Source organism: Mastigoproctus giganteus, chromosome 5 (genome assembly GCF_048544385.1).
Source record: "Mastigoproctus giganteus isolate SK-2022 chromosome 5, ASM4854438v1, whole genome shotgun sequence".
NCBI lineage: Eukaryota > Metazoa > Arthropoda > Arachnida > Uropygi > Thelyphonidae > Mastigoproctus > Mastigoproctus giganteus.
The window spans coordinates 194103272-194129334 of NC_143579.1; the positions used below are offsets into that span (position 1 = coordinate 194103272).

Genomic DNA, 26063 nt, shown 5'->3' on the forward strand with positions numbered 1-26063 from the left:
GGCTGATACCGCAGCCAAATCGGCAGCCCTTACAAATAAACTTGACCTGTTAGTCCCTTATAAAGACTACTGTTGTTTTTGTTGTTATTTCGTTTTTAGGAGCATTAGCAACTAAGGCCATATTGCTCCAAGGTGGTCATTCCCTGACCTTTCCATATCCTCCATATTTGGTGGTGACGGGCTCGAACCCCGGTCTAATCAAGAAGCGTGTGCTACGCACTGCTGCTCCTTCCCACCTGGCTATGGAGGCGCCTATACAGACTACAGGCAAGTAATATGGAGTAAGTTATATTCTCAGTGGCAGGATTCGTGGCATCACCAGGTTACAAACAAGGTATATCTGATTAAGCCTCTGTGATCCATCTTTGAGAGTCTAGTCTACACAGGGATCGTAAAGAGGAAGTTGTTCTTGCTCGACTCCACATAGGACACAGTCATCTGACACATACACACTCCTTTCTGCTGAGGGCTGATGACCCTCCTATGTGTGAGCAATATGACACCGTTTTATCCATTGAACATATTTTATCTGACTATACCAGTTTTAGAAATGCTCTTTTTACCACTTTTACCCATCTGACTGAGCCATATACACTCAATCAGATTTTAACTGACAATGACAATGTGTCAGGAGTTTTTAAATTTTTAAATCGATTAATATATATGATTATAAAAGTGATATTATTAATCATATTAATATATGATTAATAATATCACTTTTATGAACTACAGGTTTTTTTTTACCCTTATACTTATTTTTATTTATTGATACATCTTCATATATGTGAATTTTTGATAAGGTAACCTTTTGTGAAAGGTTACCAAATTCATCTTTTTGAATTTTGATTAACAGTTGTGCTTCAGATTGAGCTAATGCAAGAAGTTAGGTTCCCCAAAGATCGATATTGGGACCACTGCTATTTCTAATTTTCTTAAATGATATTGACAAAGGGATATAGAGCAACATGTCAAAATTTGCAGATGGTATCAAGATCTGAAGAGTTTTTAATGAGGAGTGATGATTCAGGACAATTTAGATAGACTTCCCAGTCAGAAAAGTGACAGCTATCTTTTAATGCAAGAAAATATAGTCTTAGACTTGGGAAATTAAAACCCTAAAATAACTTACACACTTGGTGGGGACTTGAACTAAAAACAGTAGAGAAAGAAAGAGATTTTGGAGTTAAAATATGGTTGGACATGAAGTTCTCCAAGCAGTGTAAACAAGTGGCAAGGAAGGTCTGTGGTGTCCTATTGATGATTTATCAAACATTTGCTTGTAGAGAAAGAGGGAGATCATAATGCCGATGTATAAGGCAAATTTGAGACCACACTTGGAATATTGTGTCTGGGTATAGAGACCACATCTAAAAAAAGATAAAACTTCTTGAAAGGGTCCAAAGATGGCAATGCATCTGATGAGATCAGCAAAAGGGGCATCCATATGAGGAAAGACTTTGAATATGTGGATTACAGAGCTTGGAAACTACACACCTTAGAGGAGATTTGATTGAGATATATGACTGTTCTGAGAGGTGAAAGTAAAATGAACAAGGGTAAAATTTTCACTGTTATAAATGATTCTGGAGCTGGGGAACATAAATTCAAATTATGGAAGGTGGGATTAGAAGGAAGTTTTCTTTTAGTCAGAAGGTTGTTAATTATCGGAATAAGTTGCCTCCATGGTTGGTTGAGGCTGAAAGCTTGGGAAAATTCAGAGCTCAGCCAAATTAATACTATGTGATGGAGTCAAATAGATGACTTATTGTATTTTATTATTATTAATTTTTTTTTTTGTTGGTGCAGAAAAACCCCAGTTCTTCCTTGCACCATATAGCTAGTAACAATAACACCACTTACAAGTTAAAAATTAAATTACTGTCAAAAAAAAAATATATATATATATAGCAGCAAACCTTCCATTAGTTATGCACTGTTATAATAAAATTTGTTGTTTGTGTGTGGCACCTTCACCAAGGATATTTTCTCTGTATGTGTTATTGGTTGTCATTCCTGTACTAGTTAGTTAAAATATTTTTTAATTTGGAGCTGGCCAACATAAAGGTTTGCTAGATTGAATCCCCTGTATGTAGTTAACATCATTTTTATTTCCTTTTTTTTATATGCTGGCACAGTAATTGCTTTTTCCAATATAGCTTTTTTTTTTTTATTTATTATATAAATAAGCTTCATGAAATATATTTTACTTTTATAATTTTTTCATTATTATTATTTTGAAATTGAATTGATAGATCATGGTGTCCAGATCGAACCCTGTCTCAAGCACGTAAATATGTGGCAGATTCCTTGGGTGAAAGGTATGCTAGCCCAGTAATTCTTAATCTTGATGTAACATGGGGAGAAAGTGATGAAAGGACGCCTTTAGTCTGTTTATTATCAATGGGTTCTGATCCCACAAGTCAAATTGAGGGTTTAGCCAAACAGAAAGAGATTGAAGTACAAGCTATATCCATGGGCCAAGGTCAAGAAATACATGCTAGAGCCTTAATGAAGAAAGATCTTGTACATGTAAGTAATTGCACTCTGTTATGCTTATTTATCTCTCTTTCAACCCTGGAAACCCATACCTTGTTAAATGCAATCTATTAAAAGTTTGTTGTACCATGTTGCTCTTAGAAATTAACAAGAACCCAAAATTGTTCACCTCACACATTCTGAAAACCTACTTAAACTTTCTACAGCTCTTCCTCTACAGTGGGAAGAATTACAGAAATATAGGTTGTAGAAAGTTTCCTTTTAGCCAGTGAGTTACTGATCATTGGAATACTCATAAGTACCCACCATGGGTAGCTGAAGATGATGGTTTAAAGAAATTCAAAGACCATGTTAAATTTTTTGTTGTTGTTGTTGGAGCAGAACAATTTTGTTTGTAGGGCCAATAGTGATGCTAATATCAATTTGAATGATAATTTTTATACTAAAATACAATGGATCTTTTACTTATAAAATAACTTAATATTTTGTAAATTTATCAGCTTTCAGCCTGAGTATCAACTGTTATAAAATTTATTTGCTCCCAAAGTTGTCAAAGAATTCACTGTGTGTTGTGAAATTTGGCATATAATATCATTGTGTTATTTTTATTGAATATTCTTATTTAAGTATATTAGTTGCTCCTCTTGATTTTTGTTTTTGTATGAATATATTAATAAATAGCTAATAAATCTAGCCATTTCTTGTGTATGCTTTTTGCAGATAAAACAACAAACCAGAATTTACTGCTGGTTGCACTTAAATAGAAACGATGCAATTGAGGTAGTGTTAGGTGGGTCGGAAAACTGTAGCTTGTGGCGGGGAGATATACAGACTGATTAACAATAGCCGCAGGCAGAAGTGAAAGTGATTCTTGCACTACTTCTATCGAAACATGCAGCAGCTCAGTAAGCAAGGTACTGGGAATTTCGAGGCATGCTGTGGGTCATCTTGGAACAAGGAAATACATGGGCTGTGTTAGGGTAACTGAGAGTAAGAATGGGTTCAAGTATACTTGTATGTACACCAATGCCAGGAGTATAGTAAATAAATTTGATGAATTTGAAATGCTCGTCAAGTCACCAAATGCAGATGTAGAGATATCAGGAAACTTGGTGTCACTTAGATATAAGGGATGCAGAATCTGAATATGGGAAGTACAATGTATAGAGAAAGGAAACCTCCATCTATAAACATTACATGAGCCATAAGCTCAGCCATGTAAGGGTTTTGGTTACTATCTAACAAATATAACACTCACATTTTAAACTTCTTACCCTCATACTATGTATAAAAAAGAAAAACATATAACACATAGACCTCCAGATGCTGGATTACAGGAGTGCACCATGATTCCTACGATCTCAATGACAATCACATTTCCTGGATTCCATTCTGTTTTATTATTATTTTGAATTATGTATAAATAAAACTTTAAATCTCACTATAAAAACATATATATCTCAATAGTATTTACAATTAAAAAACCATACTGTATACAATTCAGGTATATCCATAAATATACACTGATGAGCCACAACATTATGACCACCTACCTAATATGATGTTGGTCCTCCCTGTGCAGCCAAAACAGCTCGTACATGGCAAGGAATGGATGCTACAAGATTTCCAAATGTGTCTTGTGATATCTGGTACCAGCACGTAACCAGCAGATCCTTTAACTCCTGTAAGGTCTGTGGTTGAGTTGTTGCAGATCGGAGTTGCTGTTCCAACACAAACCACAGATGCTCGATGGGATTGATGTCTGGGGAATTTGGAGGCCAAGGCAATACCTGGAAGTCTTCATCATGTTCCGCGAACCAGTCTCGAACAATCTGGGCAGTGTGGCAAGGCACATTATCCTGCTGAAATACGGCGCTACCAGAGGGGAAGACCGTTCCCATACATGGTGTACCTGATCAGCAATGATGTTTAGATAGGTGACAGACATCAGAGTGCCCAGTACATGGATGACTGGACCTGGGTATCCCAGCAGAACATCGCCCAAAGCATGACACCACCGCCACCAGCTTGTTTTCGTCCCACGGTGCATCCAGGTAAATGATGCACACGTACCCTGTCGTCCGCATGGTGTAACAGGAAACATGATTCATCGGACCAGACAACCTTCTTCCAATCACCCAAGGTCTAGTTTTGATGCTCATGTGCCCATTGTAGGTGCTGTCGCTGGTGAACCGTGGTTAACATGGGTATTCGGAATGCTCTGCGGCTACGCAGCCCTTTCATCAGGGTGAAAATGAGGCTTCGATGTACTGTGTATTGTGACACATTACTCCCGTCACCAGCATTCCAATTACTGGTGAGTTGCGCCACAGTCGCCCTTCTGTTGTCACATACCATCCAGGAGAGCCTTCGCTCACCTTGAGCGTCGATGAGCCATGGTCGTCCAACACCTCATTGGCGGTTCGTGGGTTTCCCCTCCTCAGACCACTTTCGCTAGGTACTAACCACGACTGACCATGAGCACCCCACCAGCCATGCCGTTTCGGATATGCTCTGACCCAGTCGTCTGGCCATTTCAATTTGGCCTTTGTCAAACTCGCTTAAGTCCACTGCCTTTCCCATCCAAATAACACTAATTAACAGAGCTCAGTATCAGGTTTTTTTTTATACCGTGTCCTGACCCAAGCACGTGCCGTAGTTTACCTGCAGTTGCTTCAATTTGCATAACGGCTCGCTTGTCATAATGTTTTGGCTCATCGGTGTATATAATATATACACTATCTATAGTTGTATATATACCAGTATATACAACTATTTATAATTAGCAGTATATTTACATAAACCTTAAATTTTTACTCATAATTGTCTGTCTTCTAACAAATACTTTAAATACAAAATATTTAAAGATAGTATAATTTTCTATCAATGAGTAAACTGTACATGACTCAAATTGCAGAACTCCTGTCAATTCAAGCATTTGACTTCTAAAGTTCTTGTACAGCACATAATACCTTGTCATATGATCTGAATCTTTTACCACACTACAAGAACATAATATAGATTGCTCTATCCTTAATTCACAGAACCTCGTCTTAAGTCTGTGTCCTGTAATAAGCATAGTAGCACGTACACCTACATCTGGCCAAGCCATATATCTTCTAGCTACTGTCACATCAGGAAAATAGCCATATGTGACCCTACCATTATTATTATTATTATTATTATTATTAACCATATGGTGCAAGGAAGCCCGAGGATTATGCTGCACCAGTCAAAAAAAAAAAATTCTGAGTTACCCTGAGAGAGAGAGAGAGAGAAGGAAATCACCAAGAAAGAGAAGAGAAGAGAAGAGAAGAATGATGATATCCAGCTCAGGACCCTGGGTGTGTCAAGCCCATACTCACCAGATGTGAGACCCTGGGGTTTATTTTTGGACTCATTCCACCTACATTGCCACACTTGATCAATTTCTACCCAGATTCTCATCCTTTCCATCTTCCTATCCTGCTTTCCGTACATTTTTGCTTCATCTGGGCATGCTATTCCCAGAATCTCTGTAGGAATTTTTTTTTTTTTTTGAGGAGAATATTCCAGTGTCAGCCAGTTCTTTACCCATAACACATCATTTGGAACATTCTTACAAGCTTGGGTCACTGCTGGAAGGGCAAGTCTTAGCAGAGATCAGATGTTTCTTGATTAAAAATATGTCCATCTTTATAGCCCCATGCACCTCCAGCATAAGTTATGATAGGCACAAAAATACACTTGTATAGTAGGTCTAGACTTCCCTTTCACACCCCATTTAACTCTAACTATTCTTCTAATTTTAGAGTATTCTAATTTCTAATTTTACTATATTGAGGTAAACTCCTCTTATTATTTTACAAATACACAGTATATAATATATATTTTTCATCTTGAATACTTGACATGGGGTGGAAAGATCAGTCTCTCATCCAAAATTACTTCCAGATACTTAACAATGGGAGCATACTTCAAGGATCCAACAGGAGTGTGAACAAATGGTGGTCTAGAAGCACTGAATTTTTCCTTAAGCAAAACCATCTGAGACTTTGCTACCAATAACTCCAACTTATTCTCACTTACATACATTTTCATCATTTCAGTCACCTTATCTTACATCTGTTTTCAAGAGTTTATCAGGATAGTGAAGCATCCTGATAAAGGATAACTCTAGAAAGCAGTTGGAAGATAAGGTGACTGAAATGATGAAAATGTGTGTAAGTGGGTAAGTGAGAACAAGTTGGAGCCTTTATCAGGATAGCGAAGCATCAGCGTATGCAAATGGCTCTGAGTGTTCCCAATCCACATTAAGTATTTTATCGATTACAAAGGTCCATAAATAAGGACCTACAATCAGTCCTTGATGTGACCCTCCAGTTATTGATTTCATCATAATAAGTTCTAACTGTTACCTGTCTTTCACTCAAATAATTTCGCATAATCACATACAGCACTTCAGGTAACTGTGCCAATCTAAGTCTCCTTATCACACTTTCCCAACATATCCTATCAAATGCTCTCTTAAAATCTAGGAAAATACCCATCATATTTTTCTGAACAGTATTTTGTGCCATCTGTTATGGCTTTAACTGCATCATCTGCAGTACTACCCTTCTAAAAGCCATATTGCCTATCTGAACATGATCCTTTTGCCTTATAATGAGTTAAAATTTTCTTAATAATCATTCTCTCAAAGGTTTCGCTATAATAAGAAGTAAAGATATAGGGTGCAGACATCTCTTTTTGGACTGTTAACTAAAATTTTTATCACAGCCTCTTTCCATATCTTCAGAAAAACTCCTCCTTTTAAAAACATGAATTAAATAAGTCGAGAAAAATATCTTCATGAAAAATTGTATTACCACAGGCTGTATCATACCATTTCCTGGGGATATACCATTCTTAATTAAATCTACTGCTTCCTTTAATTCTTAAAATTTGAACATTCTCCTATCTCCTTATATTCTTTATTTAGTTTCCTTATCTCTTGCTGGACTGTCTCATTATCCTCACTATCATGTGAGAACAAAGATTCTAATATAACGTTTACCAAACCCCTCCAGCTCATGATCTTCTCAGGCCCAGGTGACTTCAGTATATAATAACCCTATCTAATTTCATCTTGCCATGATAATTTTATGGGGTAATCCCCAAAAATACTTACTTTTTCTTATTAACCTGGTATACCCTCTTTGCCCCCTCATATAATTCATCTTTAATTCCTCAACCTCACTTTGTACATCATGTTGTCTGGCCCTTTGGAATTCTTGCCTAAAGCAAAACACTCTAATCCTTTTATCAGTTAATTTTCTATTCCACTAAGGCACTGTGTGACTGTGCCTTTTTCTTTTCTCATTGAGCCATGCATAGCCTGAGCAATCATACTATCAAATAGGTGCCTCCGTAGCCAGGTGGGCAGAAGCAGCAGTGCGTAGCACACGCTTCTTGATTAGACCAGGGTTTGAGCCTGTGACCACCAAATACGGAGGATGCGGAAAGGTCAGGAAATGACCACCACATATCTCAGGAGCAATATGGCCTTAGTTGCTAATGCTTCTAAAAACCAAATAACAACAACTACCAAATAGCTCAACTTTTCCCTCAGCCTGGCTACCATTCCATATTACTTCATTTTCAACAGACAAGCTCCATCTGATGATCTTATCAAATCTCTCTAAATTTGCAGTACAAATAGTATACCTGTCAATGCTATATGAAACATTTTTTGTCCATCTGTCCTCTATCTGATAGACAATACAGCGGTGCACATGCAAGTGTCCACATATCAGTTCCCCTTTACAAAATTTGGAAGTGTGTATCCATATGCAAGACATTTAAAACACTTTGGTACAATAACAGTGTCGTACAATGACCAGTTTATGTATATTCACACTTTCTACACAAGAATTTTTAATTACACTAAAAGTCATCTTAGTATCCAATTCCTCAACAGTTTTCCTCTTGCCCTATTAAGAATGCACTTTAATTTGTTCTGTAATATCTTCATAAATATAACCATGTTCGTTCAAATTCTTTTCATATATTCTCACCATCATCAAGGTGTCCTTTTCTGTATCAAGATCTACACCATACACAGTTATCTTCCTTTTTTCTGTCCTAAGTCCAATTCAGAAAGCTTTTCACAATTTTGAATTAAATTTGTATCATTTTGCAAGTCTGCTTCAATCAAGACATCATTATTATTTATTTTCCTTATAATTTTACAATACAATAAGGAAAATAAATAATAATGATGTCTTGATTGAAGAAGATATAGTAATCAGGGTCATTCTCACCCTGATTACTATGTACCATAGTACCCTTTTTATGCCTTGCCATGGCACCTACTCTCCTATATATATGAAAGCAAAGACACAACAAAAATTAACATAACAGTTAATGAAACATGTGAAAGCTAGTTTCACATGTTTCATTAACTCTTGTTGAACTGCCTTCCTTGTCATTATTCTCTCAGTATCAAACTTAACCAGTAAAGTATGCATTGGTTTCTCCTATTTATTACTGTCTCCTTTCGTAATATCTGCATATATCTCTTTTAACTCCTATTCTACAATCATATGACAATCTCATACTACTCTTGCCTTCGAGACTTGGTTTTCAATATAAAAAGTTTATGGCTCTAACTTCCAAAATGTCCCACATTTCAAGTATGAAATTTGTGGCATCTCTGGTCACCTTATTGGCATCACAAAACAAAAATTTTCGTAACTGCATCCTCACTTGATGTATATCTTCAAATTCAGGAGTATATTTCCCCTTTCCTTGATCTACGCTTCCTCCTCTTCTTCATAATTATTCTTGTTTATACTCTGGCACGACCACCAGGTCATTTGAAATAACAATAAATCATCAATGCAAATGTTAATCGTATTAAACAGTCACGGGCTTGAACCCCGGTCCACTCAAAGAACACATGATACTGTACTCATGCTCCTGACCACTCGGCTACATCAGGACTCTAGTAGTGAGTTCAACTCACTACTAGAGTTGCCAGAACCTTCATTCTCACCTTGATTACTATGTACCATAGTACCTTTACCCTTTTTATGCCTTGCCATGGCACCTACTCTCCTAATATATATGAAAGCAAAGATATACAGACTACCACAAAATAACCTCACTATATGGAAATTAGGCTTAACTTTTTCAAAATTTTGGAATATAGTAATATTCCACAACACAAAACAAATTAACATTAGCACAACTCACAAACAAATTAAATTAAATTTCTAGACACAACAAGGTCAAAAAGACCCCTTACAATCAAAACTTTCTGATATTAATCCCTAATGAAAGTCAAATCAGGGCATGGAAACAAGAAATCCCTTGTCCTGCTATGGTTGATTAAAAACTTCAAAATGTATTATAACTGAATGTAAGAAATTAAACACTATCAATATTCACAATAAAATTACTCACCTGAGATGAAACGATGTGATTTATTATTGAATAGAAGAAAGGCATGTTAAACTATAAAAACATAAAAAATATCAAACTTAATCTTAAACAATTTAACAATTAACTGTAAAAAAAACCATCAAACATTAGAGCACACCCACTACAAATGGCTACGTGAAGGTGGAACAGAACCTGCAGAAAGCAGGTGATACAACTACAACAACACCTCAGTTCACCTCCTTACCTTATAACATACAGAAGGGACGTAGTAGTATTGATTTTCATGTGGCACAGGGGGGCCCCCCCTCTGCCATACAGAAAGGACAAAATCAAAATGTGTTTATGTTTCATGGCAGTCTCTGGGGTTCCTCCCATTAGCTGCTGCATGAGTCTTTTGCCAGTGCTGGCAGTGTGGGTGCGTAGGGTGATTCATATGTCGTTGTTTGTTTGTTATTTGGTTTTTAGGAGCATTAGCAACTAAGGCCATATTGCTCCGGGAATATGCAGTGGTCATTCCCTGACCTTTCTGCATCCTCCGTATTTGGTGGTGATGAGCTCGAACCCCGGTCTAATCAAGAAGCGTGTGCTACGCACTGCTGCTCCTTCCCACCGGCTACGGAGGTGCCCTTGATTCATTTGTTCTGTTGAGTGTTGTTTTCCAGCTCCTGGCATCTTTGCAGGCATGGGTTTGTTCACTGTCCCCTGCATCCTATTAGCCATGTGGATGTATGCCAAGAAAGAGGTTTCTCCAGAGAGGACCCTTCCTCCTGGGGGTCCCCCCAAAAAAAAAGTGAAAGGAAGATTGTGTATCAGTGGGAGAAGTCCGGTTTCAGGGAGGGGAGGGTAAAGTTTTAGGTAGTAGGAAATTGGAAGAGAGAGGCATCCCTTGAGAAAAGAAGTTAGGACAGTGGAATCCTTTCGTTCCGATCAGGATTCTTCAGCTTGCTGTCATGCTTTGGTCTTTGTCATTGTTAATGAGTGGCCAAATCAGTGTCCATCTGCTTCCAAGTTTTGTTTACAGCAGTAAGGATTCTTTGCCTGCATTTGAAGAAGTTGTCTGCAAAGTCAGCAAAGGAGGTGAATCTTTGAAGAGTCAAGATGAGATTTTTGGTTTCTTGATCATGTACTTCAGTGAGTATTTGTAGATGAGCCCTTAGGTACTAATAAATGTGGTATTGGAAGATTAGGTGGTTGACTGTCTCTGGTGATCCGCAGAGGCAGAGAGGTGAGTCTGTTAGTTCAAGAGAGTATAACTTTGAGTTTATGCTGCCATGTCTGGTCAGCAAAAACAGTAGGTAAAGTCCAGGCCTGAACCATGTAGCATATTGTTTGTTGAATGCTTTAGCTTCTGATAGGAATTCTTATGTGGTTCTTCCTCTACTCATATGTGGTTCTTTCTATCGCTGAGGCAATCCACTCCCTTTTCCATTCATCCATCAATCCTTCGATTATTCTCTTGTGTCTTCTTTAGTTGACATGTTCAGGTTTATTGCATAGTCTCCATTTCTTGCAGGAGGGCTCTTCCTTCTGTAGTACTGAAGATGGTGGAAGGCTACTTCATGTTGGATTGGTAGTTTGCTGCAGATGACCTGGAGTGCATCTGTGGACACTGTTCTGCAGGCTCTCGAGATTGCAAGCAGGAAAAATCTTTGGGCCTGCAGTAGGTGTTTCTTCACAAGGTTGTTGATGATTCTGTGGCTCCAGGTACCTGCAGCATAGCAAGTAATGTGGATGAATGTGCATTCATAATACAGTCTGAGGGTTGAAGGCTTGGCACCCCAAACTGCCCTAGTGATCCCAATTAATTTTTGCTGTAACCTGCTTAATCTTGTTTACGAATCCCAACTTGCTGTCCAGCATAATGCCAAGATATTTATATGTGGTTTCCATCTTGATGGCTTGAACATTGACTTTGATTATTGGTGGTCTGTTTAGAGTTCCTCTAAGTAGCACTTGCTTCATTTTGGAAATAGAGATGTTAAGCTTCTGAACAGACAACCACCCTTTAAACATGATATTCTTTAGATGTTCTTGGGGAGTTCATAAACTTGTCATCCATGCACAGTTATTGTGGTGAACTAGTGTAAGAGGTAGATATACTATCCACAAAACAGTTTAGAACAATATATAGTTATGTCAAACAGATGAATAAAATTTTAAATATTAATTTTAATAAAAAAAATTTTTAATTTTTGGTGGACAGGTAGAGGAAGTCCACTCTATCTCACAGAATAGTTGTTTTTTTATGCCAAATTAATAACTTAGTTGTTGTGTGTTGGTGGTGGGGAGCTGTCTTATCTGCTATCTGCCGGATAAATCGGGCCAAGTTACGGCAAAGTTCAAACACATTTCTAATAAAATAAGAATGTAAAATTGGAATAAAGTGTACTGGATGAGAGGGGTAGGATCCCTCTATGTGGCAATATAGTTTAAAATCATGTACCTAAAGCGATATTGGTTCAAAGATGGCAGCTTCCTTGTTATCGATCGTGAAAACCGACATTGCAATAGAAAAAACAGAGATACAGCATAGTTATGCAGTAATAATTAGAAATAAAATTAAATTACAATTTATATATCAGGATGCACTGCATAACCAATCATAGACATATATAATGCATACATTTGGAGCAAATCAGGGTTAACACCAATTATATTATCACTATGGGAGATTTTAATTTCTCAGATATTGACTGGAATTTGGGGGTTGGTCACTCACACTCTAGCGAGGCTTTTGCTGATTTACTGGATGATTGTTTTCTACATCAGCATGTTCGGGAGGCAACTAGACGGAGTAATACTCTTGATCTGATTATTAGTAGTGATTCTTCATGCATTAAGAATCTGCAGATAGAGGAACCACTAGGTGGCAGTGATCACAGTGTGCTGAAGTGGGATTTACTCAAAGAGGTAACTACCATCAGAGGTAAAGGGAAGGGTTATTGCTTTCGTAAAGGCGACTATGATGATCTGAGACAGTATTTAAATTCTATTCAGTGGTACCAACTGATGATCTTACCAACAGCAATGGTACCAACTGATGATCTTACCAACAGCAAATTCAAAATGGGAAGCATTCAAAGAACTTATAATAAATAAATAATAAATTTTCTGTTTATACTCCAGGATGACCAAATGATCAGAGGAGTTCACAAGATAGACAGAATACAAGAAACAGCACCGTATTCATCTTGGAAGCTACTAGGCTTTACATACCAACTAAGAAATATTGTTCAAGGTTTAAGCCTAAATGGATGTCAGATGAACTAATGAGACATATGGCAGAGAAGAAAAATGCATGGGATACATATAAATTAACACGTGACACAGATGCCTATGATAGATATAAGTTGATCTGTAACCAACTTACAAAGGAGGTTAGGCAGGCGAAGGCAGATTACAAGAAATCTTTGGCAAGAGATGCAAAGAAAAATAGCAAAGAGTTCTTTACTTATGTAAACTCTAGAAGGAAGGGGATGAATCAGATTGGTCCACTTGATATCGATGGGTCAACTGTTGATGATCCTGCTCAGGTAGCTAACAAACTAAATGAATATTTTGCATCGACATTCACACATGAGGAGTGTTATTCAGCGAGGGGAATGCCAGAGGTTCATTCAACTCTGGCAGTAAGCTAGATAATCTTTTAATAACTGAGAGGAAAGTGGAGGAGAAATTGTTGAAGATAAACACAAGAAAGGCACCTGGGGTGGATGGGATCTATCCAGTTATATTAAAGGAGGCAGCAAAGGAAGTAAGCAAACCATTAGCTATAATTATGAGAGCTTCCTTGGACTCAGGGAATGTACCCATAGACTGGAGATGTGCAAATGTGACCCCAATTCATAAAGGAGGATCAAAGGGTGACACAAGTAATTATAAACCTGTGAGTTTAACTTCTGTTCCAGGAAAATTAATGGAGGCACTAGTTAAAGAAGCACTGGAGGATCATCTAGACAAGACTTCAGTTATAGCTCGGACACAGCATGGTATTGTTAAGGGGAAGTCTTGCCAGAGCAATTTGATTGGATACTATGATGCAGTCATAAAAGAACTGGATGCAGTTCTTTGATATTATATACTTGGATCTTAGAAAGGCTTTTGATACTGCTGCACAAATTTGAGCAGTGTGGCATTGGAGGCAAATTGGAGGCTGTGGATAAAGGAATGGTTGAGGGGGATAAGACAGAGAGTGGTAATCAATGGACACTGCTCATCGTGGACTAATGTTATTAGTGGAGTCCCTCAAGGTTCAGTGTTGGATTCATTATTGTTTTCTGTATTTATAAATAATATTGATGATGGTATATCAAGCTTAATGTCCAAGTTTGCAGACGATACAAAGATTGGCACGGTTGTTAAGGACACTACTGATGCTATGCTGCTGCAACAGGATCTGGAAAAGTTGAGCAGATGGGCTGAGAGGTGGCAAATGAAGTTTAACATTGACAAATGTAAAGTACTACATATGGGAAACAGCAACCCTAGAGAAACGTATGAACTCTGTGGTACCACACTGACAGTGGTAGAGAACGAAAAGGACCTAGGGGTAATTGTGCAGGCAGATATGAAGTTCAATGATATATAGGAATTTTTCTAGCAGGGATAAGGAGGTGATTATTCCCTTGTATAAGGCAATGGTCAGACCACACTTTGAGTACTGTATACAGGTCTGGAGGCCTCATTTCAAGAAGGATGTAGAGCTGCTGGAACGAGTACAGAGAAGGGCAACAAGATTAGTGAATGGAACAAAGGGTTGCTTTTACGAAGGAAGGCTTAAGTTTTGCAAATTACAGTGTCTGGAGACTAGGCACCAGCGAGGTGATCTGATAGAGATGTATAAAGCCTTGAATGATTTGAGCACGCTCAATGATGATGGGACTCTGCCTCTTGCTCAGAACAATCACCTGAGAGGGCATAAATTCAAATTCAGGAAAGACAGATGTAGGATAGATGTGCGGAAATTTGCCTTTAGCTAGCGGGTAGTTGGTTGGTGGAACAGACTTCCATCCCTTGTTGTGGAAGTTGACAGCCTAAATAAATTTAAGGCTCAGCTGGACAGGTATTCCGAACGAATGGAGGGGTGAAGTGGAATTTTTTTTTTTTTTTTTTGGGTGATGCTGCATAAGCTTGCTTTCTTGCATCATATGCTTCTACTAATGCTAATACTATGGCAATGAAGATATAGCAGCCATAGCGCTCACATATAAAAATTTAAAACACTAATATTTTAAGAATGGTGGTCCAAAATTCGCAAAAAGTCATCTGGTGATACTTCTCTTCTTCACTAGTTCGTCAAAATGAACCCATCAGCACTGATCAATTCCATGTTAATTGATCATGTAAAAAACCAAAAACTGAGGAGCATAATAAAGCACAGCCATGACAATAGAAACATTTGCTATATTTCTCAGAAAGGACAAGGTGTGTTTATTTTAAGTTCGGTCTCCAGGGTTTCCCCTATATGTTGCTGTAGTATCTGAAAAAAGCAAAAGTCCAAGGCTGGGAAGTGTATGTATTTAGGTGTGTAAATATGCATGTTGTTATCTTGAGTGTTAGGTGCTGGCACCTGGTGACTTCACAGGCAGGGGACACCTGGTCCCGTGACTCGCCTTGGCCACAAGGAGGCACATCGGGGACTACTATCCAGGAGGTGACACGTAAGGGGGGGGTGCGATTTCAGAAAATTCCAAAAAACCCCAATAAGGATAGGAGCAGGAAGATAGCTTGGGAAGTGGGGAGGGGAACGAAGGAGATAAGAAAAAGAAGGGGATAAAGAAAGAAATCCTCCTGTAAGATGAAGAGAGAAGATCAAAAGTAAGCTAAAAGAAGAGAAGAACTAGTGGACATAGATGTCTTTCTCCAGTTACATATATTATAGCATAACAACTAAACAATTAACTAAGCATTAAATCAATAGACGTCAAAACCTTTAACAAACCCCAAGACTTAGGAGTACAACCCACAAATTTACAGTTAAGGCTAATATTTAACACCAACAATAATTATTTGCAAAAAATTAACAATATACCCCAGAATTAGACAACATAAAATCCAAGATAATCATTTACATCAATTTTATAGTGTCCCAATAATAGGGAATTATTCAGCCAAGAAGATCAGCAAACACCTGTCATTTACAGCAGTTACTGCAATATTATACAATCTCTTAAATGAGCTCCAATTATGTGGAGAAGTAAACAATTATAAACAAATTGTATAAAATACCCCAAGCCAAAAACACCTCTGCCTGGAGCAACCACAAGCCACCTTATCATCAACAAACTTGTTACCTTGAAAATAATTGCTTAACCTGCCCCCACCAGGCAGGAATACCAAGACCAGAGTCCTAAAGCAAATTAGGTCAACCTTCCAAACAGCATCCTGCAGGAACCATAGCAGAATGCAGCACTCAAGAACCCAATCTCAATGAGGTCATCATTGAGAAAAAATATCACATCTCTATGATAATTCAGAACATAACGATTCACTGAATTTCACAACATAAGAAAACCTAAGCGAAACGCTCATGGTGACAAGTTCTTTGTTTTATAGGACAGAAAAGGTGGGGGGAGGGGCTCTTAAGAAGCACATAAAATCTAAGGCAGTGCATCCAGTTGACATGGGTGGCCAACACAATATTCTGTTAGTTTGGTGTGACATAGACACTGGAAAAACAAAACTTTAAGTTTTGTTTTCAGCCAAAACTATAGGCTGAGTGATTGAGATGAATCAACAAACAGCTGTATAGAGAAATAAAGTGGGCCATGTAAATCAGAATGTCTTATAATGGAGGATTTTAACTTGCCAGCTATTGAGTGGAACTTGTGGATTGGTCACTTGCATACTAGCAAGACTTTTGTAGATTTATTAGATGACTGTTTTCTACAGCAGCATGTTAGAGAGGCAACAATGGGCAGTAATACTCTTGATCTGATTATTAGCAATGGCAAATGATGCAAGAAAGCAAGCTTATAAGAGCATCAGGAAAAAAAAAAAAAAAAAGACACCTCCCATTTCACCTATTCATTCCTTCCAATAGTTTGTCTAGTTCTTCCTTGAACTTATTTAAGCTATCAAGTTCCACAACAGATGGAAGTTTGTTCCAGCAATCAACCATCCAGTGTCTAAAGGCAAACTTCTGCACATCTGTCCTGCAACCATGATTATTAATATGTGATTATTCATGCATTAAGAATCTGCAGATAAGGGAACCACTAGGTTGTAGTAATCACAGTGTATTGATGTGGCATTTACTTAAAGATGTAACTACCATCAAGAGTAAACGGAAGGGTTTTTATTTTCATAAGAGGAGATCACAGTGATATCAGACAGTTTTTAGATTCTATATATGGTGGGAACAACTAATGATGTTACAAACAATAAATTCTAAATTGGAAGTATTCAGGGAAATAAACATAGAAGCAACTAGACTTTTCATGCCAACTAAGAAATACAGTTCAAGGCTTCGACCTAAATGGAAGTCAGATGAACTGTTGAGAAATGTGGCAGAGAATAAAAATGCATGGGATGCATATTGGAAAATATAAACTAGTCTGCAGTCAAGTCACAAAGGAGGTTAAGCAAGCCAAGACAGATTACAAGAAGTCTCTGGCAAAAAAAGCCAAGTCAAAAATTTCTTTACTTATATTAACAATAGCATTAGCATTAGTAGAGGCATATGATGCAAGAAAGCAAGCTTAGTCAGCATCAGCCAAAAAAAAAAAAAAAACCACTACTCCCATTTCACCCCTCCGTTCGTTCAAAATACCTGTCCAGCTGAGCCTTAAATTTGTTTAGGCTATCAACTTCAACAAGTTGATAGTTCAAGTTGATAGCCTTAAAGTTCATAGCCTTAAATTTGTTTAGGCTATCAACTTCAACAACAAGTGATGGAAGTCTATTCCACAAACCAACTGCCCGCTGGCTAAAGGCAAATTTCCGCACATCTATCCGACATCCGTCCTTCCTCAATTTCAATTTATCCCCTCTCAGGTGATTATTCTGCGCAAGAGGAAGAATTCCATCGGCATTGAGCATGCTCAAGCCATTCAAAGCCTTATACACCTCTATCAGATCACCTCGCCGATGCCTAGTCTCCAGACTCTGTAATTTGCAAAATTTAAGCCTTTCTTCGTAAGAGCAATCCTTTGTTCCATTCACTAATCTTGTTGCCCTTCTCTGTACTGGTTCCAGCGGCTCTACATCCTTCTTGAAATAAGGCCTCCAGACCTGTATACAGTACTCAAGGTGTGGCCTGACCAATGCCTTATACAAGGGAATAATCACATCCCTATCCCTGCTAGATAAATTCCTGTACATCATTGACAAGACACCATGAGCTACTCTTGCAGCTCGTCAGCACTGCTCAGAGAACTTCATATCTGCCTGCACAATTACCCCCAGGTCCTTTTCATTCTCTACCACTGTCTGCGTAGTACCACAGAGTTGATACGTTGATCTGGGGTTACTGTTTCCCATATGCAGTATTTTACATTTGTCAATGTTAAACTTCATTTGCCACCTCTCAGCCCATCTGCTCAACCTTTCCAGATCCTGTTGCAGCAGCATAGCATTAGTAGTGTCCTTAACAACCCTGCCAACCTTAGTATCGTCTGTAAACTTGGGCATTAAGCTTGATATACCATCATCAATATCATTTATAAATACAGAAAACAACAATGGACCCAACACTGAACACTGAGGAACTCCACTAATAACTTTAGTCCACATTGAGCAGTGCCCATTGATTACCACTCTCTGTCTTCTGCCACTCAACCATCCCTTTATCCATAGCGGCAATCTGCCTCCAGTGCCACACTGCTCCAATTTGTGCAGCAGTCTTCCATGCGCAACAGTATCAAAAGCCTTTCTAAGATCCAAATATATAATATCAAAGTTATTCCCTGCATCCAGTTCTTTTGTGACTACATCATAGTATCCAATCAAATTGGTCAGACAAGACCTGCCCTTAACAAAACCATGCTGTGTCTGAGCTATAACTGAATTCTTGTCTAGATGATCCTGCAGTGCTTCTTTAACCAGTGCCTCCATTAATTTTCCTGGAACCGAAGTTAAACTAACAGGTCTATAATTACTTGTGTCAGCCTTTGATCCTCCTCCTTTGTGAATTGGGGTTACATTTGCACATCTCCAGTCTATGGGTACCTCCCCTGAGTCCAAAGATGCTCTCATAATTATGGCTAAGGGTTTGCTTACTTCCTTTGCTGCCTCCTGTAATATAACCGGATAGATCCCATCCACCCCGGGTGCCTTTTTTATGTTTATCCTCAACAATTTCTCCTCCACTTTCCTCTCAGTTATTAGCATTAGCATTAGTAGAGGCATTTGATGCAAGAAAGCAAGCTTATGCAGCATCAGCCAAAAAAAAAAAAAAAAAAGTAACATAAATAAATAAAAATAACCACTTCCACTTCACCCCTCTGTTCGTTCGAAATACCTGTCCAGCTGAGCCCTAAACTTATTTAGGCTATCAACTTCCACGACAAGGGATGGAAGTCTGTTCCACCCACCAACCACCCGCTGGCTAAAGGCAAATTTCCGCACATCTATCCTACATCTGTCTTTCCTCAATTTGAATTTATGCCCTCTCAGGTGATTTTTCTGAGCTAGAGGAAGAATCCCATCAGCATTGAGCATGCTCAAACCATTCAAGGCATTGTACACCTCTATCAGATCACCCCGCTGGTGCCTAGTTTCCAGACACTGTAATTTGCAAAACTTAAGCCTTTCTTCGTAAGAGAACCCCTTTGTCCCATTCACCAATCTAGTAGCCCTTCTCTGTACTCGTTCCAGCAGCTCTACATCCTTCCTGAAATGAGGCCTCCAGGCCTGTATACAGTACTCTAGGTGTGGCCTGACCATTGCCTTATACAAGGGAATAATCACCTCCTTATCCCTGCTAGAAAAATTCCTATATATCATTGACAATACACCATGAGCTACTCTTGCAGCTCGTCTGCACTGCTCAGAGAACTTCATATCTGCCTGCACCACCACCCCCAGGTCCCTTTCATTCTCTACCACTGTCAGTGTAGTACCACAGAGTTGATACGTTGCTCTGGGGTTGCTGTTTCCCATATGTAGTACTTTACATTTGTCAATGTTAAACTTCATTTGCCACCTCGAAGCCCATCTGCTCAACCTTTCCAAATCCTGTTGCAGCAGCATAGTGTCAGTAGTGTCCTTGACAACCCTGCCAACCTTCGTATCGTCTGCAAACTTGGACATTAAGCCTGATATACCATCATCAATATCATTTATAAATACAGAAAACAATAAAGGCCCCAATACTGAACCCTGAGGGACTCCACTAATAACATTAGTCCACGATGAGCAGTGTCCATTGATTACCACTCTCTGTCTTCTCCCCCTCAACCACCCCTTTATCCATAGCAGCAACTTGCCTCCAATGCCACACTGCTCCAATTTGTGCAGCAGTCTTCCATGTGCAACAGTATCAAAAGCCTTTCTAAGATCCAAGTATATAATATCAAAGTTATTTCCCGCATCCAGTTCTCTTGTGACTGCATCATAGTATCCAATCAAATTGGTCAGGCAAGACTTCCCCTTAACAAAACCATGCTGTGTCCTAGCTATAACTGAAGTCTTGTCTAGATGATCCTGCAGTGCTTCTTTCACCAGTGCCTCCATTAATTTTCCGGGAACAGAAGTTAAACTCACAGGTCTATAATTACTTGTGTCAGCCTTTGATCCCCCTTTGTGAATTGGGGTCACATTTGCACATCTCCAGTCAATGGGTACCTCCCCTGAGTCCAAGGAAGCTCTCATAATTATGGCTAAGGGTTTGCCTACCTCCTTTGCTGCCTCCTTTAATATAACTGGATAGATTCCATCCACCCCAGGTGCCTTTCTTGTGTTTATCTTCAACAATTTCTCCTCCACTTTGCTCTCAGTTATTACAAGAATCTCTAGCTTACTGCTAGAGTTGAATACACCTCTGGCATTCCCCTCGCTGAATAACTCCTCATGTGTGAATGTCGATGCAAAATATTCATTTAGTTTGTTAGCTACCCGAGCAGGGTCATCAACAGTTGACCCATCGATCTCAAGTGGACCAATCTGATTCATCCCCTTCCTTCTAGAGTTTACATAAGTAAAGAACTCTTTGCTGTTTGTCTTCGCATCCCTTGCCAAGGATCTCTCGTAACCTGCCTTCGCCTGCCTAACCTCCTTTGTAACTTGGTTACAGATCAACTTGTATCTATCATAGGATTAGAAAATCATCTAGCTCAATGCCAATGTTTACTTCACCTACGATATTCCCCTTCCTGAATAACTCCTCATGTGTGAATGTAGATGCAAAATACTCATTTAGATTGTTAGGCACCTGAGCAGGATCCTCAACTGTTGAACCATCAACATCCAGTGGACCAATCTGATTCATCCCTTTCCTTCTTGAGTTTAAATAGGTAAAGAACTCTTTTCTGTTTTTCTTTGCATCCTTTGCCAAGGATTTCTCATAATCTGCCTTTGCCTGCCTAATCTGCTTTGTGACTTGGTTACAGACCAACTTATATCTATCATAGGCTTCCATGTCACCCATTAATTTGTATGTATCCCATGCATTTTACTTCTCTGCCATATGTCTCATTAGTTCATCTGACAACCATTTAGGCCTGAACCTTGAACAATATTTCTTGGTTGTTATGTAAAGCCTGGTAGCTTCCAAGATTAGTTCCTTGAATGCTTCCCATTTTGAATTTGCTGTTAGTAACATCATCAGTTGGTCCCACTGTATAGAATTTAAATACTGTCTCAGACCATCATAGTCGCCTTTACGAAAACAAAAACCCTTCCCTTTACCTCTGATGGTAGTTACCTCCTTGAGTAAATCCCACTTCAACACACTGTGATCACCGCCACCTAGTGGTTCATTTATCTGCAGATTCTTAATGCATGAAGAATCACTACTGATAATCAGATCAAGAGTATTACTCCCTCTAGTTGCCTACCGATCATGCTGGTGTAGAAAACAATCATCCATTAAATCCACAAAAGCCTTGCTAGTGTGTGAGTGACCAACCCCCAAATTCCAGTCAATATCTGGGAAATTAAAATCCCCCATTATAAGACTCTCTGATTTACTGGCCCATTCTATTTCCCTGTACAGTATCTTATTATACTCATCAGAGTCATTAGGCTTATAGCACACTACTACTCTCAATTTTGATTTACCTATGCTTATGTCACACCAAACTGACACGACACTGCCCTGTCCATCGATGTCGACTGGCTTCACTTCTTTGGATTTTATGTGTTTCTTAACTAATAGCATAACCCCTCCTCCCTTCCTATCCTGTCTATCCTTTCTGTAGAAGTTGTACTCCCCAAATTCCAGTTCTGTATTCCTTATATCTGTGTGACACCACATCTCTGATATCCCAACAATATATTGCCTTTGATGTTTTGAGCAATACCTCAAATTCATCAAATTTATTTACTAAACTCCTAGCATTGGTGTACACGCAAGTATACATGCACCTGTTTCTATTCTTAGCTACCCTAACACAACCCATGTGTTTACTTGTACCGCAATGACTTCCAGCAGTCTCTGAAATATCCTGCATCTTGTTTTTCAGGCTTCTGTTCATTCCAATAGAAGCAGTGCAAGAATCTCTTTCACCTCTGCTAGTGGCTATTGTTAATCTATTATTCTTTGTCTCCCCCCAAGCTAGTAGTTTTCCGACCCACCTAACACTGCCTCGATAGCATCAGCAAATATTCTTGCACCCTTTCTATTTAAGTGTATCCCATCCCTGTAGAAGCAATCTCTCCTGTTAACAAGTACATCCAGGCTGAAAAAAATTCTACCCCTTGAGCCTTGCACGATCTTTCCAGGGCCGAATTGATAGACAAGGCTCTCATCATATACTCCCTCTTATCGTGTCTGGGCAGAATTGCAGACACTTTCAAATTCAACCCTACTTCACGGCTTTTTTTCAACAGTGACCTGTACTTGTTAAGTAATTCCGCTGGTCTCCTACTCTTGGCAGGTAGGGGATGAATCACATTGGTCCACTTAATGTTAATGGTTTATCATCAAATCAGATGGTCAGAAGCGTATGAAACTTTAACAGGAAATTAAATGATTTTGTAATAACTTAAAAGAAAGTGGAAGAGAAATTATAGAATTTAAAAATAAGAAAGGCACTCGGGGTAGATGGAGTCTATCGAATCATATTAAGGGAGGCAGCAAAGGAGGTAAGCAAAATCTTAGCCATAATTATGAGAGCAGCTCGTGTAGATTCATGGGAGATTCGTGTGAACTAGAGATGTATAACTGTATCCCCAATTCAAAGAGGGGGTCAAAGGGTGACAAGAGTAATTATAGACCTGTTAGCTTAACTTCTGTTCCAGAAAAAGTAATAGAGTTACTGGTTAAAGAAGTAATGCAGGACCATCTAGACAGGAGTACAGTTATACTTCACACAAGGATGGGTTTGTTAAAGGAAAATCCTGTCTGACCAATTTGACTGGATACTGCAATGCAGTCAAAAGGAACTGGATGCAAAAATAATTTTGATTTGATATCATATACCTTGGATTTTAGGGAAACCTTTGATACTGTTGCACATAAAAGGTTGCTGTACAAATTGAAGCAGTTGGCATTAAGAGAATGTTGCTGCTATGGATAAAGGGCTGGTTGAGTGGGAGAAGACAGAGTTGTTATCAAAGGATACTGCTCTTCTTGGACTAATGCAATCATTGGAGACATATTTCAGTGGTGGGTCCATTGTTGTTTTCTGTATTTATTAATGATATTGATGAAAGCATATCAGGCTTAATGTCTAAGTTTGCAGGTGATTCAAAGGCTGGCAGGGTGGTTAATGACAGTAATTACAGTATGCTAGAAAAATTAGGCCATTACCTTATAAATGGCATTTGAAGTTTAAATTGACAAATGCAAAGTGCTGCATATGGGTAGCAATAACCCCAGAGTAATATCAACTGTTTGGTACTACACTCAAGGGTAGTGGAAAATGAAAAAGACCTGTGGGTAATTGTACAGTCAAATCTGAAATTCTCTGAGCAGTGCAGAAAGGCTTCCAAAAAAGCACATGGGGTTTTGTCAATGATATACAGGAATTTTGCTAGTAGGGATGAGGAGGTGATTGTTCCACTGCATAAGGCAGTGGTCAGACCACATCTTGAGTACTGCACACAGGTCTGGAGGCCCCATTTTAAGGAGGATGTAGGGCTGCTGGAGTGGGTACACAGAAGGGAACAAAATGGTGTTCAAGAAGGGAACAAGAAAGGCTGCATTTCTCCAAATTGCAGCATCTGGAGCCTAGACACCTGCTGGGAGATCTGATTGAAGTGTTTAAGACTTTGAATGGATTCAGTAAGCTCAATGCTGATGAAATTCTTCCACTTGTGCTGACTATGTAAAAGTAAAAAAGTAAAGTGCAGCCATTATCAACCCACTGCAGGATGGAAACCTCCTCAACAGTTCATGCTGAGGGAAATGGACCATAATCTGCCACGCTGGTCCAGTGTGGGTTGGCAGATCGACTGTATTCAGCAGTCAGGGGCTTGAACCTCGGTCTACTCAAAGAGCGTGTGCTACTGTACTCCCGCTCCTGCCGACTCGGCTACGGAATGACTATGCACAAGAGTGGACATAAATTCAAATTGAGAAAGGATGGTTGCACAATCGATGTGCGGAAGTTTTCCTTTAGCTAATGTGTGGTTGATTGCTGGAACAAGCTTTCATCTGATGGTTTGGAAGTGGATAGCTTGAATAAATTCAAGGGAGAGCTAGACAAACTATTGGAGGATTTGGATAGGTCAAATGTTTTTTTGTTTTTTTCCCTTTCTTTTGGCTAATGTACAAGCTTGCTTTCTTGCATCATTTGCCATCATTAATAGTAATTCTAAGATCATCTTGACAGAAGTGGAGTCACAAGGCAGTCACAGCAAAGATTTGATAAATGTAGATCATGTCCAACCAGTCTAATTAGCTACTATGAGGTTATCACTAAGGAACTGGTAGGAAAGAATATTTTTGACATTGTATACTAACATTAAATGGAAACAGGCCTATGGTCTCAGGATTCATACTAAATATAATAATATAGTATCACTGAGAAAAATGGATAAAATAAAACAGGTTGAAGTAAAATTCCTTTAATAAACTTGGTACAAATTAAAATAAAACAAAAAGTAAAAGTAATAAATCAGAATAGCTTTCGGATAGAAGGCACCCTACTTCAGTTGTAAGCATTATTACAAAATATAGAATGTCATGTGCCCAGCTATGGTGGTCATGTGAGATGGAAATTGTGTGATACAGGTGCAGGCAACAATTAGTTGTTGGAAGTAGAGGCTTGTGGTTGTGGCCATAATATTTTTCTAGGCTGCAGGTGCCAACATTTGTCATTTAGGAGGATGGCTGCCTCAGTGATGGGATGGATAAGAACTCCTCTGTTTTGGTTAAAAGTATCACTACAACACAAGATGTAGAGCGATTCCAACCATACACGACGATGGTAGTGGCAGGATCAGTCAGTAATCTCAATGTCACGGCGTGGGTTGATATTGTGCTGGATAGGCCAGAAGTGCTCAGCGATCACTGAGTGTTCGAGGAACGAATTGCTTTATCTTGCTCAGAGACTCAATTTCCAAGTCTTCTGCCAATTTCATCTACGTAGTAGCCAGTGCAGTCATGGCAGGAAATGTGGTACACTAGGCTGCTCTGTACGAGTGGAGGAATCAATGTTTTAACACTCGAAACGAGGGACCTCAATTTTCTGACCAGAAGCTGAAAGCACTTTATCCCATGAGCCTGTAAGACCCTAGAAAGTCGTTGTGACATGTTCAGGTAATATGGGATAAAGGTGGTTGAGGTGGGGTCATCGCTGTGTGTGGCCCTAGGGTTGGCGATGTGGTCACGGGCCTGCAGGTCACACCTGTAGCAGAACCTATAGCCTTTTGGTGTTGCCACATGGAGACCGACTTTTGCATCACCTTAATTCTCTGTCGTCCTTCCTTCAATTTACCACTGAACCAAAGTCGGGCAATGTCCTTCCTTTCTTAGATTCCTTGGTTCAGCACAAGGGCACGAGTTTAAAGACATCAGCAAGCTGATGTGTGCTGGCCAATTCACCATCTACTGATCA

General features: G+C 39.0%; 1 protein-coding gene across 1 annotated transcript in view; it reads left to right on the forward strand.

The window, feature by feature from the left end:
- Window positions 1–26063, forward strand: part of LOC150085960 (dynein axonemal heavy chain 8-like) — a 1559705-nt gene that overhangs the window by 1367780 nt on the left and 165862 nt on the right. The window contains exon 79 of the mRNA XM_090374756.1: window positions 2253–2529. Coding sequence (XP_090230882.1) covers window positions 2253–2529 — 277 coding nt within the window. The remainder of the gene's footprint in view (window positions 1–2252; window positions 2530–26063) is intronic.